We start from the raw sequence: 21,142 nt of genomic DNA on the forward strand, positions 1-21,142 counted from the left end.
TCTCATCTCTGTGTTGCGACTTCTGAATCAACTAGTACATTTCTTTTCTTCCCAAGCATACCGCTTAAGTTGGCATAACCTTGGAAAAATAATGATTCACCTGTCGCCCTGGCAACACACCTCCACCTCATCATTCAGTGATACATATTATGCTAAGGAATATGCTGCAATGCAGACAACATTTTGCCACCACTTCAAAGCACCGAGGCTTGATAACGCAATCCTCTTAAACATCACAGTAGATTCTCCACCTGCTGCTGCCGCGCCTTTTTAAAGACACCCGCAGCATATATTTGCTAATAAATATGTCACCACTCATATTCCTTAGAGTAAACTAAATTCTTTGTTGTGGCAACGCTTTATTTTTCAAAGATGAGCGTTCTACACAACCCAGAGCGAGCTGAAGGGGTGCCGTGTCGAAAGCATAACATTTCAAAAGATGAAGACAAAAGTAGGTAAATGCGTCAGGTTTTAATTTTAAAGTAGCGTGAGGTCAGGGGAGATGATCAATTTTCTAGGAATTCATTTAACTCATGGAACTTAAATCCCCCACTGTTGAAAGACAAAAAAAAAAAAAAAAAAAGTTTGCCGGAAAGTGCAAGGCAGCATTTTCCCAGGCCTAGTTTATGCTAATTCCTCAAGTCTTCTTCTGAGAAGCAGCAAGGCACGGTTACAACAAAAGCTCGACTGAGGCGCAGTAGTTTCAAGCAAGATACCGATCCCTGCCTGCCAGAGGCGCCGCTCTGAAGCTGCTGCACAGAATCAACCTACCCCTTTGGGTAATCACAATAGAATATCATCCTGTAACTCTCTCAAGGTATTGCAGAAGGCTCGTAGGTCCCGACCCTTTTCTTCTACGGTGAAACAGAATTACTAATCACAAATGAAAGTTTTCTTTTAGTGTGACAATCATATTAAGAATAAATTAAGGAGAAAGAGAACTCTAAAGTTATTCTGGTGCAGCACTGAATGAAAAAAATTAAAAAGATTCCTGCAGAAAGTCAACACAAGCAGTGGTAGCTTCTTAAAAGTTTATGTCAAAGAAACAAAAATAAGGTAAAGCAAGACTGTAACACCTAACAATAAAACAAAGAATCTGTTTTGTTAACACAGTCACATTCAACAAAACAAAAATATTGTTGAAACGTATATTTCAGAACTGATATTACTGAGTAAAACATATATTCACGCAGACATGTTCAGTAATAGCTCATGAAAACACAGTTCATTTCTTAGATTACAATATTGTCAGTTAAACATATTTTATGTATTTGTGGGCTTAACGAAAAATATGTTTAACACCCCATTTATAGTTCTGACAAATGAGTCTCACCAGAACACATTCTAATGTGTTGAGTATCACTTAATGATCTGTATGCATTGCCATTTTAAATTGTTTTTCCAACTACATTTCCCTCACAGTTAGCTTAAATCTAAAGTCCCCACATGGGGTGAAGAATTCTCATTATTGGTAAATCCTGCCATGTTATTTTGCCAAGTGAAAGTAGCACCTATCAGGTTCTTGTTTTTAAATGCAAATTACATTCAATTTGGAAGATATGGTCTTTAATACATTTCTTTTTCTTTTTTTTCCAGATTTTTTTGAATGATTGCTTGTGAGAGTTTTACAATGTTTAATACTTTAAATATTTGTACTAGTAATGTATAAGTATGTTAATGTAGTTTTACGAAGTTGGTGGTTTAAATACTGTCTTAATTATGTAAAAAACCCACTAAGAACAAGAGCTGAAAATAGGCAATTGTTGTCATTCATAGTAAATTGAGGATATTCTAGGGTTGAAGCTTATAAAACTACATCCAATAAAGTTCTGCTGTCTATCGCAGTATAAAGCAGAATTAGTCTACACTAGTGACTTCTGAAAAAACTATCAGTCTCTTTTAAAAGTAAAAGCCTCTTTTGATGCCATTCTGTTCATTCATTTGATGCCATTATGTCTACAAAGGTCAAAGCCCAAAGGGGGCTTTAGCAGGAGTCCATAATGGTAGACTAAACCAAGTTCCAGGAAGGAAAGAAGCAAAACATAAAGATAATAGAGGTAAAAGGATGGAAAGACAGAAGGATGGATAGAAAGAAACGAGAGGAGGTAAGACACAATGGCAGAGAGGAAGGAGAGGGAAGGGGGAAAGTACAAAACAAAAAGTAAAGAGCAAATAAAATAAAACTAAGGCAAAAAATATAAAAGGAAGGAAGGACAGAGAGAAACAGAAGACGGACAATAAAGGAAAGACACAGACATGGAAGATGGTCATAAAAGAAGAGCAGGAGAATGTGTCGGATCACTTTGCATGGCTTTTAAAAGCTAACAGGCAGATCGGAGTTGAGGGAGGTCCAAAGAGTTCATAAAGCTTTACACATCTGTTTGGTACAGGAGCAGAAGATACAGTTAGACAAAGTAAAAATAATAAAAAAAGATGGATTAGGTGATGCAGAAAGCTTAGGAGAAGAGCTATCTGAGGGGCCTAAGAAAAAGCCTTCAGCCACATTTAGCTCAGAAACGCAAAGAGTGAACCGCAGGTTTTCACGGCGACTAAATGTTTATGACGAGAAGGATCCTCTGCAGCGCGCATTAATAAAACATGGGTCTGCGCGTGTGTTCAGACTTTGTGCCAACAGGCTCCCATCTGTGCGCTGTGCATCCGTGGCACTAATAGGGGAGAGCAACAAAGACAGTTAAAGGAACACAGAAAGAGAATATGAAATGACAGATGAAAAGTGATAATGAAGCCTGAATTCAAGTCACAGAGACGCCGGCGTTTTCACAGCTTTCTGCAGTCGAGGAGGAAACTGATTCTGAGCAGCTGCTTCAATCCAGTCACCACTGCTTTACCCCTGGCTCTCCCTCACTCCCCCTTTGTCTAACCCTTTGTTTTTCTGTCGGAAAATTTTCTTTTTCATTTATTCTTCCATTTTAAAAATCAGCGTAAAAGTATCCACACGCCTCTTGTCTTCCAAAACCAGCTGTCTCTCCTGCCCTTCTCGTCCTGTTCAAAGCCTCCTCATTCTCTCTGCTAACTTTTCACCTTCTAGATTTGCCTTATCCCTCTGCTCACATCACTAAAAGTACTTTCTCTTCCGTGTGCCTGTTGAAACCCTTTCCACCCTCTTTAAATCCGCCTCTGGTGTGACTTAGTTTGTGCCTTGCCTTAGCAGTAAAAAAACGAGAGAGACTCACAGCATCCTCCCCTACCCTTTGAACGTTTTCCCAATTTTTGTCACACTGCAACCCCCAAATGCAAAATGGTTAAAGTTTAGTCAGATTGGATGCAGAGTGTTTCTTAACTTCGGTTCAGGTTTTGCCAAAAATTCTCAGTTTGATTAGGACTTGGGCCAACACATGAATAAACACACAGTTGCACTCAACTTACAAATTTTCACAGAATTTGATATTTAGGGGTATTTAAAAAGAAAGGCTCTGAATTACAAATGTAGTCCACATTTTCAGATTCTTATTTATTAAATATTTGGGAAACCATGTATCCTACTCCTTTCATTTAATTGTCATATATCACTTTGTTTTAGATATAAACCCTGGGTGAATGTCAAAGTTTATCAAAAGAGATCAAACCATGCGAATGGAGATGAAAATACAATTTAGGAAGTATGAAAGAGATGGAAAATGAAACAAACAAAACAAAAAAATCAGAAATGTGATGATCTTATTTTGAAGAAGAAATTAAAGCAAAGGTGAATAAGCGTAGATATGTAAAGTAATGGAAATATGGAGTCATGCATCATTTCTGGAACGCTCATAACCAAAATGATCCAAGTTATAGACTGAATGTTTCTTTAAAACTATTTTAAAGACAGTCTAATAGGAATAGTTTGGAAAGATTTCGGTATGTAATTTTAATTCATAAATATTCGTTATTAAGACTATCATGGTCATTTTGCAATATTCATTAAAACTTTTACAAATTTTTACAAAGTGTGCCATCAGAAAAAAATAGGACCCCCTATCAAAACTCATGAACTTTCACAGCGTGTAACATAGTTGACTCTAATGACATTTAAAGTCACTTTTAACTATACTGAGAAATTCTAGAATTATAACTAAACAGACTTGAGAAAACATGTTCAACTATGTTATTTAATATTAAAAAAAATATGGTAAGGAATAAGGTGCACACAGGTTTAACACAGCTGTTCATGATGAAACATCCTTGCTCTGTTTTGAAGGATGTTGCTTGGCGCTTGATCTGCTCCTCAATATTGAAGAAAGAGGGAAAACCATTGTAAGATTGAATCATCTGTAATAAGGGAGATTGCAGCAGCCTGCGATTCATGTAAGAGATTCAAAGAGGTCCAAAAGAATATGAAATCAGCCTTTCCAATGTACATGCTCAGGTCTGGCCATCAAACTAAAATCACTCTGAAAGCTGACAGTAAGATTCGAAAAGAAAGCATCAAAACCCCCAATCACGTCAATTTCAGCAATTTGGTACCGTTGACACAAAGGTCACGTGCAATCGGAAAGAGACTGTAAGGTTAACTTTCAGAAGTGATCAAGGAGAAAACCTTTGATCCCCAGGGAAAAGGCGAAAGAGAGAAAGTAAGCAAAGACCAGGACGTCTGGAGAAATCTTCTTTGGATGGATGAGCCTAAACCTGAGTTACTTAAAACATCGGAACAGAAGACATGTTTGCCAAAATCCAAATCCAAATTCCAGGAAAAGAAATCGATACCAAGGTACAGTGACACTCATCACAAGTATGTGATGCTAAAGTCACATATCTGTATTATGGCTCTCTACGGCCTTAATGTCTTCATGACGAATGCCTGGATGGCTTTGAATTTTTTGCATTTTAATGAGCAAAAATCAGGAGCGATGGTTTCTAGTGGCACTTCTGAGACCTCCTTTATAAAGCTTTGTTCTTTGGCACGGTAAGTCAAACGCTGTCAGCATACACTGATCTGCTCGTTAATGCAAAATATTCGGTTTGAAAGCCAGTTTAGGGCTTTTGTAAGATCTAACTTTTATCATTTGAGGCAGTTAGCCAAAATACGGCCTATTCTATCAAGGCAGCTTTTTAGAACCGTTATTCATATCCTTGCTACATCTAGGCTGGATTACTGTAACACACTTTATTTCAGGGTTTTGTGCAAAACGTGGCAGCTCATCTGAGCACAAAAACGTCTGAGCACCATCCAATTTTAACTTTACTCCAATCTGTCAAATTTAAGATCTTTTTAAAAGCCGTTTTGTTTTTAATTCTCTCGACGGTCGGACCCCCGCCCTCACACACGCCCCCAACCTCTCTGAGAAGCTAGAGCTATATATTCCCCGCCTGCTCCATCAGGTCTGCCGAAGCGGCAGCTCCTTCAGGTTCCTACAACCAAGCATAAATTTAGAGGTGACTGTGCTTTTAGCGTAGCTGCTCAAACGTTGCAGAATTTTTTGCCCTTGCATGTCAGACAGACCTCTTCCATTCCTCAGTGCAAGACTCCCCTCAAACATACTTACCGGTAGTTGCTGAAGCATTTGGTGCATTTTGAAAAGTTGACTATTTTTGTTTCTTTGTGTGGTTTTACTTGTACAGCACTTTGCGAACCTTGGTTTATTTTAAAGTGGTTTATAAAATACGAGTGGTACAGTTTGGATTAGAGGGTGCTTGAGAAAAATGTGAGGCCATCAGTTAAAAACAAAAAAAGTGGGCCCTGTAACACAACAATTATCCAAAACACACCAGTAAATCCATCAAGGACTGACTGAGAATAAATTAAAGTCCTTTTCGAAGTAAAAGTCAGTCCTCGAATCCATACATTTGTCCATCCTTAAGATTAAATAGACCCACTGTAGTAAAATAAAACATGGATTTTTAATAATGGATAAATAAAACAAGTCAGTAGAGTTTTGGCAGCTGGTTAGGAGAGCTGCCAGAAAAAGTATCTTCTTAGTTGATGACCACTTTGCACCCGGTTACATCTAATTACCACCAACACCATATTTTTGATAATTAACAGATAGGGTATTAGCAAAATCTAAGAAAGCAGAGAGGTCAAAATCTAGTTTTGTCTTGGGATGGTGTCTCACTTTCCAACCTCAGTTATGTTCCCATTCTAGCTTGTTCCAAGTCTGTAGGGTTAGCTGTCTGTCTCATTCAAAAGATTTTGAAAACTTGCATTCATACAGCATCTGTCAGTTCCCATTTCTTTTCCATCTACAAATTTCAATTATTTTCATCTCTAAAATTAAATCACCTACAGTAATCCACTCCCAGAAATTAGCCAGATACCGTAGCTAGATGTAATTTAATGCTGGGAGCCCAATAACCTACTGAAATGCAGAATGTAATAAAAAAAAGAAGAAGAAGAAAAAAAAAATCTAATTTGGCTAATTTTGGTATTCTGAGGTCAAAACTTTTAAATACTGGAGAACAACTGAAAAACAAATTGTTCCATCTTTAACAAATATTAGCAAAAAGAAATAAAAAAAGGAAATAAAAATGTAATCAAAAATAATTCCAATCTGATCATTTTCATTGTTTTAGTGAGTTAGAGTTTAGAATCCACCCCAGTTTAAATTTTATGCCATAAAGATGTTTTTGTTCTTTTTCGTCACACCTTTGCCACACCACATCAAATCTAAATGCCATTTCATTTTACAATCACCTCTTCCATTGTAAATTAGCAGTTTGTTGGTCAAGTTTGGTTTGTGCCCCATTAGATTATTCCCTCTGTATCCATCATTGCTTTAAGTTGCTCAGCTCCAGCATTACTTTAGATCATGTAACATTTATTATAAGCTCCAAGTTACTTTTTTTTTCACCTGTTTTTTTCTAATTTCACTCAACTCTCAATTTATTCCCAGAGTTCCAGCTTGCTGTGACTAGACTAACTATATTGTTCCCTTATCTTTCCTCCCAACACATCCTTCATGGTTTTGTGATTTAACTTTTTTCCCCCCCTCCAACAAATTTGCATAATTTCCCAAATCCAGTTTCTCAGTCAGACTCTTATCACCTGTATCGCTCCCTCATCACTTTTCATAGTGCTCTTGCCTTCATCCTCCTTCAAAGTCGGTGTGTTTTGGTAAACTCTCTGCTTCCACTAACCCCTTCAATCACATTTACTTTATGTTTGTTCTCCAAGTTAAAAAAAACAAAGAGAACTGGTGAAGTTCATAAAGTCTCTCCCAGTTCCATCTGTTGTTCTCCAACTTTCTCCCTTAGGTCATTATGAACAGATGAACTTCGTCACCCCCGGCCGGCTAGTCCCTTCCTCTCATGATTACAATCACTCCTCATTTTTTGTGTATCCCCCAAGGTTGCTCAGCCGCATGTAGAGATCATCATCTCAAAGTCAAGCCCCTCTAATTAGTGCAAGCTGCTTCCACTGGGAATGTCCATCTTGTGTCTCCCCAGGAGTTATTATCAGGCCGCGAACACAATCACTTTCTCTGAATGACAAAACACACGGACATCCATCTGCATCAAAGACAACTGATTAAAATCTTTTCTTTCTTTTTTTCCCCTCTCACCTGACTTTAAATGTAGGGCCAGGGTTTCATTAAAAACTGATTATCAATTGAAAACCATATGCTGGAAAAAAAGACGAGTATGTGTATAAAAAATTGCTTTGGTGAGATGAAACATCTTTGATTCATTTCCACACAATTAAAGATTTCTTCATCAATTCTGCAGGACAACTTTTTGTCTCCTAGCTGCAAAAGCAAGTCCACAAATGCATGTTTATGCCATAAGCCACAATTCAACTTGCAGCCAGTTGGCTTCGAAAGGGTTTTTTTTTTTTTTTGGCACCCAACAATGTGAAGAAGCAGCAGATCTACTTTCAGACTCTCGCTGATATAGAAAGTTGTCACTTCATCACAGTGAGCAGGCAACGTTAAAATGTTGTGAAAAAATAATTTGGATCTTTATATATTTTGTCTGTTTTGCTTGTTTTTGTGCCCTACTTTAGTGTGCCAGATCAAATAATGACCGGAGTAAATACACAAACTAGCCTTCAACTAATTCAAGGTAAAATGCTTTCAGACCAGCCTTTCACTGTGGAAGAGAAAACTGTGTTTTTTCACTGTCAATAAAAAATGAACAGTAAAAACAACACCTCTTTGGTTTAAATTCAGCAGCAATGCTTATGCTAGGCGGACTGAACCAGTAAAATCAAGACATTTTTTTGAAATTTTCAAACCTGTTTGACCTCATAGTGTAGGTTAAAGCAACCCTCGCTTTGGGTTCAAATGTTAGTTGCTGTTTTTCTTGATCCAAGTGAAGCAGCAATTGATTTTTCTCCTATGTACAGCAGCATAATGGACCATGATTGTCTCCCTGCTCACCCTAGGTCTGTTTTCCTTAATGAGGAATGATTCACTCTTTTATAAATTCCCAGAGAACTATGCGGTGACAAAAGATCTGCCACAGTGAGGAAACTAGAAGTTTAAAAGGAGACAACTATTAACATTTAAAGTGTGCATCGTTGTGTGTATGAAAAGAAACTCGCATTTTTAACTCGCATAAAAATGTTAGTTTTTTTTTTGCTAGTAATTCAGAGTTAGATTTCCCATTTTTCTGCTCAATTGCTTTGCATCAAACTAACATCTGTGACACACATTTAGTCATATTACAATGAGTAAGCATCATACCATACCATACCATACCAGCTTTATTTATAAAGCACTTTAAAACAACCACAGTTGATACAAAGTGCTGTACAATCCAAAAACACAACATAATAAAATAATCAGAATTAAAAATTGTTTAAAAACAAAGACATACACTTTAAACTACATCTCACTGGTGTTGAAAGCCAAGTAAAATAGAATCACAAAAATCACTTGGAAACAAGCGCAAGTATGGCGATGAAACCAGAAACATTCAAGAATTTTTGGCCCAAACTTTAGAACCCATTTACCTGATTACTAAAACATCCCATTTACATCCATATTGCAATTTTTAAATCCTTTTTTACAATAACTTCTCACATGTAACCTGTAGGTTGGAAATGACACAATTGCACTGGCTAATCATGTGCAGAGCCGAAAAAAAGCACAGTGAATGTGTCCCAGTGTTATTGAGTTTATCTTTATTAAAGCTGGAACAATGAAATTATTACATATTCTCAGTTGACAAGTTAGTTCTTCCACTCAACATTTTACCTGCTGGCATTCATTTGTGTAATTAGGGTCTGTATAATTCCACAATCTGTCTGGAAAATGTTACTGAACTATTTTTACCTTACAGGGTAAAAAGTATCTAAAATGTACGTATCCATACACTAATAATTCATAAGAAAGTTTTGATGTGAGAGAGAAGAAGTAAGACCAGTTTTCGTTTTTCTATATTTTCTCTTCTATTTCTAATTTTTTATAATCATAAAGGGTGAAGGAATATATGTAGCTCACAAGATAAGACAATACACAATAATTAATAAATGACAATGAGATAAGAAATGTTTGAAAAAAATATATTATGTATATTTTACAAAAATAAAGATTTCTTAGGTCAAAACCTGTGTTGTATAAATATGTAATCAGTGCATAATTATTTAGTCCAGGATTACTTTCATAAGTCGAAATTAGAGACTCAAATGTAAATACAACGGGATATCAAATTTAAAGCTCAGACCTTCATGTCAGCACCAAACTTTACATTGTTAAAGACATTTAAGAGGAAATGATGTCGAAAAAAGGCCATCTTTATCCTCCCAAAATTCCAATTTAATTCTTCCTATTACAGCGCTTTTTCATGAAAATGACTGAAAGATAAGCCGACAAATTCACCAACTCTGTTTTTGTTCCGTAAAGTCACTTCATATGAAATGAAAAGTGCTAGAGCTACTGTCAAAATGTACTCCTTAATAATTATGTCAACCTTACTTGAACACCTCGATGTTAAACCACAGAGATGCTGCTTTTAAGCAATTCAATTGGGACTTGACCTTAACCGTTAACCACTACAAATTAGACATTGTTTTTCAGGTATTTACCTTTTTTCCTCCAAGGAACATAGTGATTTTGAACTTTGGGTCACAACTAAATTAAAAGATACTTTAATGTCAATCAGCTGTAAAACACTGCTTACTGGAAATGCACAGAGAATCCCAATTTTAAAACTTATACTCAAGTCATGCAGATCCAACTCAATATTTCTTAGATTTGTAATATCCATGCTGACAGTCTCAAAAAGTGTTCAAGTCTGGCTGTACAATGAACTTCCAGAAGTGATTTTATTCATATTCTAGGCTCCTTACTGTCTAATTTGACATCGCACGGTTCTGCACTTGTAAATAATCTTTCCTTCTGAAGGATTGATTTCAAATTGTTTTGAAAAAGCCTCATGCTCAGACTCGTGAAAAAAAAAAACAATTTCATCTCTAACATCATTGCTGACATCTGAAAGGTATCTGGAAAATCTGAAGGTGCCATCAAGCTTGTATTTTTAATTGATTCTAACCTAAACTTGAGCCCAATTGGATGACTTTTGAGAAGAAAACTCGGTAAGCTCTAAGCTTTCTGTGATTGAGAGGAGTACAGCGATTCATCTGCGTATTAAGTTTCTGACCTTGTGTTTTATGGGAGGATTTCTCTTGCCTCTGGGCCAGCAATAACACAGAAACACACCTGAGCATAAACCTGCTGCTGCAGTACGAAAGAGCAATCAGCGTCCGCTGGTGAATCAGTTTCTGACAGGCGGAGAGCCGAGGCAGCAACAAACACGCACATTCCCACACAAACGTACTCCTGCAATCTTAATCTCGCCTCTAAATCAGAAGAGCCTTCCTGTAATCCGCGCGATGTCACAACCTTTTCAGCACACTTTCTTGCTCTCCAACTCATTATGTTTTATGTATTCTGAGCTGCGAGGGGGGAAGAGGAACACAGGAAATGAAAATGAGGTACAGGTGCATCGGGGGAGAAGAAAAAGATTAATAAGAGTGTATTCAAATGAGAAGTCTGGTACCACTTGAAAATGAGCAACTGTTGTTCACCCACTTAAAATCGGTCAATAGTCCAGAAAGAAATAAAGGAAAAGAAAAAACTGGGAACTGTAAGTTGACAGAATGCGTATGGAGGGGAGAACGAAGAAGGGCGGAAGTGTAAATTAATGTAAATTTTAAGTTAAAAGATGACATGTTTTTGAGTGGATTAGGAAAATGAACATTCAAAACAAGCTGTATTTAAAAAACCATCAGCTAAAACCAAAACTTAGCACAGAGATCTGTCTTTACCGATCACCCACTCTAAACTAAACTTTCTACTACAGCACAATTCTTACTTGTTCTAAACAATTTAGGATAACCACATTCATACTGGAGAATCATTTTCTATTATACCCATCACAATCTACACACAGTATGTCACTGGAATCAAATACTTTATTTGGTCACATGAGTAGAAATTTGTGGTAAATGTGAGCTTGCAAGGAATGAACACGAGTTCACTTGCCTGAGGAATTATAATCCATTACAGCAGAGTTCTCTCTGAGAAAAGGACTAGTTTTGCTTTTCGTCCATTTAGTGAGATACAACGCTTCCTAAAGGCAGGCAGCTGACAGAGTGAAGATGCCTAGAGTGCAGAGAGGATGTAGATGGACGATGGGAAAACAGAACCATTAGCCTTAAGAAAGGAAAGTTGGAGATGACACACCAGGAGCAACTGCACAACTACTTTTCCTGCTAATGTTGGATAGCAGGATGAAAGAGCCATGGCTGCCCATAAATGTACAGCATACACTCAAAAGTAAGATTGTTGTTTTGTTTATTTATTTATTTTTTTTGATCTGATGTGTATACCATGACGATCTGGGTTAAAACCCTAAAGACGCTTCTCAAGTAATAGAGGCTGCCTCCGACTAGCCTTTGGTTACTGCACAGACCGAATGCAACTAATGGGCAGACATTGCAGACCAAGGAGCATCAGGCAAGCCTCCCAGATGCTTTGGCATCAAGAGACATGGCAGGTATAGATCTCTCACATCAAAAAGGAAGAATCTATTTCATCAACATCCTCTAGGCCAAACAAAAAAAAAAAAAAAACTTTGAAAAACTGTCTGTGGGTAGAACATATTTTTTGCTCGTTTCACAAATACTAACTTATTTGTTCATCTTGCCTTTTATTGTTTTGAGAATCACACTCAGAGTCGTGGAAAGTTAACATCGCACCACCTTCTGATGCAGCGTAGCCGTTATAACGTGTTAGACTGGAATGCAACAGGGATTTAATAATAATCTGATTATTAAACTGTCAGATTATGTCAGGAACAGTGGTGGTGTAGGATCAAAAGCCCAAAAGCTGAACTCACCATTGAACTTGACTGCACGAATGTGGCTGAGCAGTTCTTTGCCATCGATGTTAGCCATGCGCGGGCAGAGGCCAGGGTAGCCGTAGCAGAGCTCTCGGTGCATATGATGCAGAGCGTGCGCCATGGCGTAGACGGCGTCCATCACAAACTGAACCTTTCCTTCTTGCTCGTAGTTTGAGTCCCTGCCCACTTTTTCTAAACCTGGAAAAGAGAAATTGGTTTAAAATTAAATGATTTCATTTTGATGAGTGACACAATATTCACGGTAAGTGTCCTTGTAGAAGCTGCCACAAGAAGATATTAAACATAAAACTGAAAAATAAAAAGAATAGGTTGGGGGGGGGAAACTTTGACAAAGTAAAGATGGAAAGGGAGATAAAAATGTTTGAAATTGCTTGATCAAGAGAGAGGTAGCAGGGCACTCAGACTGATGATGACAAATAACTCCTCTCAGTCCATTCTCACCCTAGTAGCAAAGTTACAGGAGAAAGAACAACATGTTCTTTTTTTAACATCATCTGAACGACTGATAATGGCATTTCGGTGTTTGAGGGAATGGTCAGGAGATGTCTGGAGGGGACTAAAACGCTTTTTACTCTGGCTTCGAGTTGCACAGCTGCTTGCCACAAGCATGCGTTCACACTATGACATTGCATAAGCCTATCTTCTTGCAGCAGCCGAATTAATTAGTGAAGAGTAATCTTTGGGTTTATTCGCCCCTAATGAACATTTGCATATTTGGATTTGGCCTTTATGCCAGTACACACACTCGAATTTCACATATGCTCAGTCACGCTCGCGCACGCACACAAACAAATTTAAAATAACCTTCCAGTTGTGATTTATTGAGAGGGATTTATGTGCTTATTAGCATAATAAGTGAACGAGGGAAGAGCAGAGTGAAAATAAAACCCTCTTTGATGCGTTGAAATGAAAGTCGGCAACAGGGTGAAACATTCATTTACTACTTTTAAGGTTGCGGTAATTATACTTTTACACGATAAAGACTCTTTTTTTCACATCTAAAATCTGTGGAAAAAAACAAAACGTTTAACTGAGTGATCATTTGCACTGTAAAAACTATTTTTGTAAAGGTTCAGAGCTCATCATAGCACAGAAACAGAACTGGTGACTGTTTAAACTCAGCCTTGATATTCTGAAGCCTTCAATGTTTTTTACTTATCCTACTAGATTTCAGTGCTGCATTTGATACATGTCACTACAATGTTCCTTTACAAAGAGACCAGCAGCACCTGGCAGATTTAAATCATATTTGTCTCAGAGATTTTACTGTTTACATGTCAATGATGAATCTTTATCATGAGTCACTGCACTGTCTGAAAAACACAGCAACCTTTTTTGTCTTCCTACCTCAAATGAAACCAGTCAGATCACAAGTTTACATATATTTCCACAATATTTGGTAGAATTGCCTGCTAAACTTGATGACCCAGATAAAAACATGATTAGAGATTGCAACCAGGGATTTGTGAGCACGCTGCCTGATGATGTGAGGAGCCGCAGCTCTTTGAGCTTTCACATCTAACTTGGAAAAAAGTGGCAAAAACTGCTCAAACATGTAGTCATTAATTGTGTCTTTTTATGTGTGTCACTGATTAAGTCTGTACACGTGTTTGTCTGTGTACTGCGATTCGAAAGTAACCTGTAGAGTTTTATTTTCTGTTTTATTTCATTATTATATCTCCGTCGCTGTAACCTGTCAAGGTACTGCAGTGACAATTTAGCTCATACTCTGATTTGGTACAGCACATCAAATGTTGATATTTATGCTTTAGCTATCCATTTATAAATAAAAGTGTATTACTAAAGTCGATGAAATCAATTAGCTAAGCCTCCAACCTTGGAGACATGCAGCAGAACTCCAAGTGACTTAATTTTCTACTTTCACCCTAAAACAAAACAAGTTGTCATTTTAGAGCACAGCATTTGAAGAACTAATCACATTGGATTGATTAACACTGATGTAAAGAACCTTGTGATTTGGGTGTGTCAGTGACTGCAGTTTTTTTTTTTTGATTGATTTGATAATATTTCTGTGGATATAAACAAGATCTTTTTGTAAAGTGCTTTGAATTGCTGGAATATCAATAAATATAAAGGAACTGAATTTTTTTTTATGAAATGAAGACTGCAGATACTGATATTCTTTGTTGTGATCTAATGTTTTAACTTTCATGGTCGTCTTTCGCCCATTCATTCTTCCATAGTGTTTATCTTGCTCATGCTCACCCCCATCTTACAAGTCGCGACCACCTTCGGGCGACACACACTGAACCCAAACCAGTGTGGGTTGAGCTGAATTAACAGGACCAGAGGCACCTTGAAATCAATATGAGCGCCTATAAGGAATTAATGAGGTCCTGGAGATGAAACCCAATCCATTTTTATAGACGGCAGCCGTCTGGTGTTTGGTATTCATGTCCATATTTGTATTTGTTCGTGACAGCGGCGATGTGAGGGAGTACCAAAAAGAAGTTAGTCCTAAGAGTCCCTGGGAGGCAAGGCTGCATGTGTCAGGAATGAAATGTATTGTAATGTGTGCATAGGAGCATGCAGGACAAACTACAGCTCTTTGTCAGGTGTAACATCTCTGACAGAGCTTTTGTCTTTTTTTTTCTTCTTCTGTGTTCTGCATTTGATTCTGCACAGCAGGGCAGAGAAAACAATTTTTCCTCAGTAGCACTATATTTTCCACATGCTTGTTTGCACTCTAGAAGTCGGTTTCGCCAAACTCTTTCACCCTGTCAAGCACTTTCAAACAGACAATACCGACTGAAACTGTTTCTGTCAGACAGTGTATATGATGGACATTGTCTAAGTTGATCCACTGGGCTTTATGCTTAAAAGTAAAATGAAGTCGAAATTGCAATTGAAAGTCTAAACATCCTTGTCAAAACGCCCGATTGTGTGCTGCAAAAAAGGAAGGCAAAACAATTTCTAAATATTTCAATTATCAATGCGACATTTTTGCAATTCAAGAAAAAAACCCCAAAAACAAATCAAAGCAAGTTCATTAATGTAAGCATTCAGTCTTCGTGAGTTCTCATATCCAACAGAATATTGATTCTGATGAACCTGAAGTAAAGTTTAGCTCTTTGCTGGGTAGATTTCCTGATTTGCATACTTTACCTGAGGGTCAACTCTACAACTTTTTTACAAAGCAACAAAAAAAATCAGATTAGACTAAGGTCTTAGTCAAGAAAATAGCAGAATAAGAAGATAATAACTGGAATTTATACTGAGGATCAGTAACGTAAAAGCTCGCAAAAAATTGATAAAGAACAAAGATGAGAACTGCTCGGGATGGCGACGAATAGTTTCAGAGTAATCCTGAAAGCGCTTCAGAAATTCTTGTAAGTTACAAGAATTAGGTTGAGAACTATTCCAGAACCTTTTAATTTTTAAAATGTAATTTTTTGTAACTATGACACATTTTGTTGCCTTGACTTTAAACCTCAATGTGCCTTGCACTATTCTGTTCTGTGTAAAACATTCTGATGTGTCCAACAGGCCAAACGACTGTCAAATTTCTTTCCTACTAGGCATGAAATAGATAGGAAGCAGTAAACTCTCTTGACTCCTTTCCTGCCCTGAGGAAACCAGCAAAGCTGCTACTCATGTCTACCTTCTCATCAGTTTAAGTAATGACAGGGCTTCTCTCTGACAACTCGACAGATATATATATATATATGTCATCCTACTGGGCAGCTAAAAAAAAAGAAAAAAGAACTGGCCACATCCAGAAAATTCTTCTAGGTTACTAGAAGAGTGTGTTCAATTTATTTTTCCTCTTCTCGTCGTTCTTTATCACAAATCGGCATTCACGTAAAAACATTTGCAGGCGTATGGTCACAAGCACTCGTATCAGCAATTTTTGGTACATGTGGAATCTGCTGCACAGCAGACGGGTGTTTCATGTATTTAAGAAGTTGAGACGACTAAAATGACCCAATTGTCATGCAGTGCAACGCTGCCGCTCTGGTCCACCGTAAAATAAAAGCAAAGCACCTCTGATGCTTGTATTATTAGTCAATTATGAAGTCTGGATCAGGATGAAATTAATTGTCTGTATCAAACCAAAGACTACGGTTCTCTTTGTCTACTGTTCTGCCACAATTAACCATCTAATTAAGCTAATACACCACAAATAAAGAGGCAGAATATTGATTAGCACACATTTTTTTTATACAATTCATTATAAAACTGATGAATTCAAATCATATTTCATATGAAAACCTAGTATATAAGGTAGATTAGTCCCTCCTAATATTTGTAAAGTGGTCGGTACAGAAAGATGGAGAATAAATGCTTACTATGGAATGTGTTTTAAAGTATTTTTGATAAAAAGCAACAATTTCTTGAAAATAAACTTAAGTCAATCGAAGTATGAGACCTGGTATAGGCAAGTAGTCCATCTCAAACCCAAATTAGCATCAAGTGCTAATATATTTTTAGATCATCCGTAATAAATACACCAGAACACAACAAACTCGTTGTAGTTGCACTATCATTAAATAAAAACTGTGGGATGTAGTTAAAATTAAGTGGATTTCATGCCAGCAGCTGGAACCAGTTGAGCAGAAGGTACTTACAGTCATCAGCTGTAAACTGTAGAAGGAATGTCTGCTACAGGTTGATGAACACATTGTTTGTTTCTAGTCAGATTTGTGACCTCATTATGAACACCTCCTTCTCTTTAAAGCTGGAGGCATCTTTCTTTTCTCCTTTCTGACATACACTTGCTCTCGTTTCTGTTCGGATTATGTGCATATTCCCACTCAGACGGCTATCAGAACAAAGTGTTGTACTTCGAGCCATAGATCAAACTGCCATGCAATAATGAGAATCTCTCTCCGCGGTTCTTATGAGATGTGAAATGACAAGATGCATCATTAATCAGCGTATCGCAAGAAAATGCAATCCCACTTCCAGACAGCTAAACGACTGTTACTTCTACGAGCTGTGCTAGCTGGGGGGAAACACTGCTGTCTGCGTTTCTCCGGGTTGCGTCAGGTGCTGAAACAGGAGCAAAGGCTGCTCGTGTTTGGGTGAGCGTGAGGAGTTCACTACGATCCGGCTTTTGTTCACTCTGTCAGCGCATTGTCAGCACCCCGCGGGAGCATCGATTACACACATTCGTTTTGGCAAAGCGCACTCTGTGTGTGCAGGTGCAAAGTAAAGCAAAAAAAGAGAAACCTTCAAGAACTCTTATCAAGATGTAGACCTAAATAAATGTAAAGATAAAAGCAGAGATGTACCAAATATTTATACGCACTCTGTTATATGTGTTAGACTCTAATCTGCTTTTTTTTTTTTTTTTTTTTTTTTTCCAGCCAGCAGCTGCTAAATGAAATTCAGCCTTTCAGCTTTCTGTTAATAACATCAGAGACCACAGGCAGCTTGCTTGCTGAGTAAGAGAGGATTTGCTCTAAATAAAAAAAGAAGAAGAAAAAAAAAACAATCCGTTGGAGAACTCCAAGAGGCAGAAGTAGAGATGAAAAGTAGCTTTCATGTCTCATAAAAGTTGCGTGAACCAGAAGCTGCGTGAGGAGGGAATCATCTCCATATCTGCCTGGGAGACGTTTTAGACACTTCGTGGTCGATTATTTGTTCTTGTTGCAACGGAAGGGAGGCTGGGCGCGGCAATTCATTTTGAGATTTGTACAAACCCATTACGGATTCCGGAGGACAGCTGCAGGCATGGAGAAACTCTGCTACGAAACATTATTTCTAGAAGAAAATTTTCTTTAAAATTGAGGTAATTCTCCATCCGTCTTGACAACTACAGTAAATATATACAATAGTAGCGTAAAAGCAGAGGACTTCAAATGGATATATTTGCATAATTTTCAAAATCTTCAATACTCAAAAATATTTTTACACCGCCTTTTGAAGCAGCTCTTCAAAGGGGTTCTCAAAATGCACAACAATTCACTTGAATCTTTTAAATCAGCACTTCAGCGCTGGTTTAAATGGGGAAAATGAACAAGCAAATTTTGATTTGCCTGATGCTGACTTGGATAAAACTGACACTGCTGGTCTCATTTCATTAAAATATAAGTAGCAACAACTACTGTTGATGTAAAAATGCAAGAAATCTAAGATTAAAGAAGACTTGCTGGAATTCAAACAAAGGATTGGAATTGGAAGGAAAGCAGATTTAGATCACACTGGTTCTGGTGTCTACACAAGTTGTAGACTGTCAAGAACTGTCAGTCTACCGGCAGAATCATCTCTCAAGGCTGAAAAACAAAAAAACCAAGTGAGCAGTAGCTTCATGAATAGAAATGGGCTCATAAAACGTGGACAGTAACTTTCCCTGGTCACCAAAGACTTGCTATCCGCTGCAACGTTCAAACAGCTGGGTCACATTTTGGCAAGCAACATTAAAAAATGATTTAGTCATGCTTTTGTATCAATTATCCAAGACAGTAGTTGTGTTAAAATGTGAAGGATGTTGTCTTAGCATCTTTTGGGGCCCTTACCAAATTGAGCATCATTTAAATCCCACACCCCGGCTGAGTATTATTGTTTCTGATCACCTTCATTCCTTCTTTATTCACAGCACTACAATCTTCTAATAGGTACTTCCAGGAGCATAATGCACCATGTCTAAAAGCTCAAAACGTCTCAAACATAATAATGAGTTCATTTTACTGGTGCAGGCGCCGCAGTAAGCAGAAATATTAGCATGTCCTAATATTAGCATTAGGACATGCTGCTGGCAAATCTGCTGTAGTTGCATGAACAGCGGTCAAAGTCGTTGACACCTTTTTGAATCTACGTTATGGAGGCGGTTCCCGGTAAAATTGAACCTGCTGGTGAAGTTGTTTTTCTTTAATGCTGTTCAAGGACAAATTAGAATTTATGACATTTATGAGATCAACCAATGGCTCTGAACTTTCTGCAACTCTGTCAATTCATAAATAAGTTAGATTCCGTCAGATGAAGAAGTAGAAAAATACGGCGCGTTTCATCCTCATGGCACTACGAGTACCAAGTACATAGAACAAGATGGGCTTCTGTACCGCCAAGTAAAAGAACTGATCTTCAAGCTACAAAGTTGTGACAAGTAAGTAAATAAAAGGGAAGCATATTAAACCATAAAAGTAATGGAAAATGGCTTATACTTTATCAATTCCACAGGATCCCAAACCATTCATGCACACACTCACATCCTGTATTAACTACAAAGTCACAAGCAATTTGTATAAGCATGAGTAAAAATGTTGTGTTTTGAGACTCTACACAAAGACACACAAATTGTTATTTCTGCTAAACCTGTAATCTGTAATGTGATGAACATTTTACTTTCTTTAACTTACTGTTTTTTGTTTTTTTTTTACTGAAGGTTATGTGACGGTGACAACCTTACGCTGATTCATAGCGAACAGTAACTATTATTTCTTAATCTTAAAGGCAATGTTCACCAGCAAACAACCCCTTTAAGACTACCTGACAAACTCTCTACAGTAAATATCTGCCAAAATGGTTGTCACATGGAAAAACAAATCCATCAAATCAGTTAATCATAACATTTGTCACTCACTCACATCCTTCTTTTCTAATTTCATCAGACATCTGCATTGCTTATTCTACCTTGAATAATAAGAGGATTTCAGTTTTATTACTTTGTTACCTTTAATTTCACAATTCTCCTGTTATTTTTTAAGCATTTTGCCTTCAAAAATATTCACGTCTCATGTAATCCTGCAGCATAATTTTACTATAAGAACTGAATGCTTGGGTTGTAATGTGTCAAACTTTTTTCCACCCTTCTTTTCTTTTCCTTTCACACTACAGATTTGGTGTTTTATGTTGTTGATTTATTCATTCTTGATATCGCATTCACTTTTTTGGAAGCTTAAGTCCTAAAGCTTCTTAGAATAGTTTAGCCAACCCTAAATGCGTCGTCTCCAAATGCAGTACATGAATAAGAACTTATTTTAACCATCAAGATTAAAAGTGCTGTTTTATAGAAAGTTAATCAAAATCCCAATCTCTTTCCTTTCCAAAGCCTGCATCTTTAATCTGGCTTCACTGATGCATATAAGCAACACTTGCACACCTGCAGAACTTGGCTCATTTCTTCTGGCTCATTTAACAGAAGGTTCCACTATCAGCTTGATGCCAGCAAAACCAATGAAAAAGTAACAAATAGCTTGCCTTTCTAACGTGCAAGCAAAGCCGCTGCTGTATTTAAGACAAAAACAAACCAATGCATTAAGGCAGTGAGGTAAGACTAATGTAAGGCTGCTCAATGGCTAAGTGGTTTGATTGATGGCTTCATGGACCAGCGCCTCAAACATATTTCACACATAATGATTTATGGTCCCAAAGATGACAGACTAATGATTTAAACAAGCTCCTTAATTAAACCTCAATTTGGGATGTAAATTCAGCCATCTTCTTCACATCATCTAAAAATAAGTGGAGACTTTTCTCCTCTTTCACTTTTTTCTTTGCCCGCTATGTTATTCAGATGTAAAGAAAACCTCGCAGAACTATCAAATCTATTTGACGATCTGAAATATTTGAGTACGATGTTGAAACATTCAAATTCAATTGGATTTTATTATTCGAATTTAGCTGAAATGTTATCAGTCTTCTTCTATTTGCTAAAATTTTCTTAAGGAGACTTTTGCTGTGTTTTTTTTTTTCTTTTAAATTCTGCCATTACCTCATACAAGCCCTCACATTACTTTATTCCCACTCCTCCTTTGGCTCAGAGCTAGTTCTAAGACAAATCTGCCTAGACAGAAACGAACAATCAATAGAGGAGAATGGGAAATGAGCACAAGACGGAGGCTGAACTTAATTTGACAAGAAAGCATTGAAGTTA

The 21,142-nt window shown here is 37.3% G+C and overlaps 1 protein-coding gene across 5 annotated transcripts in view; it reads right to left on the reverse strand.

Annotated features, from left to right (window-relative positions):
* grm8a (glutamate receptor, metabotropic 8a) overlaps nt 1-21,142 on the reverse strand; it is a 245,637-nt gene that overhangs the window by 35,046 nt on the left and 189,449 nt on the right. For all 5 annotated transcript variants that reach the window (XM_044108979.1, XM_044108980.1, XM_044108978.1 and 2 more), the window contains one exon: nt 12,280-12,480. In XM_044108979.1, the coding sequence (XP_043964914.1) occupies nt 12,280-12,480 (201 nt within the window). The remainder of the gene's footprint in view (nt 1-12,279; nt 12,481-21,142) is intronic.

The sequence above is a fragment of the Gambusia affinis genome, linkage group LG23, assembly GCF_019740435.1.
Source record: "Gambusia affinis linkage group LG23, SWU_Gaff_1.0, whole genome shotgun sequence".
Lineage (NCBI taxonomy): Eukaryota > Metazoa > Chordata > Actinopteri > Cyprinodontiformes > Poeciliidae > Gambusia > Gambusia affinis.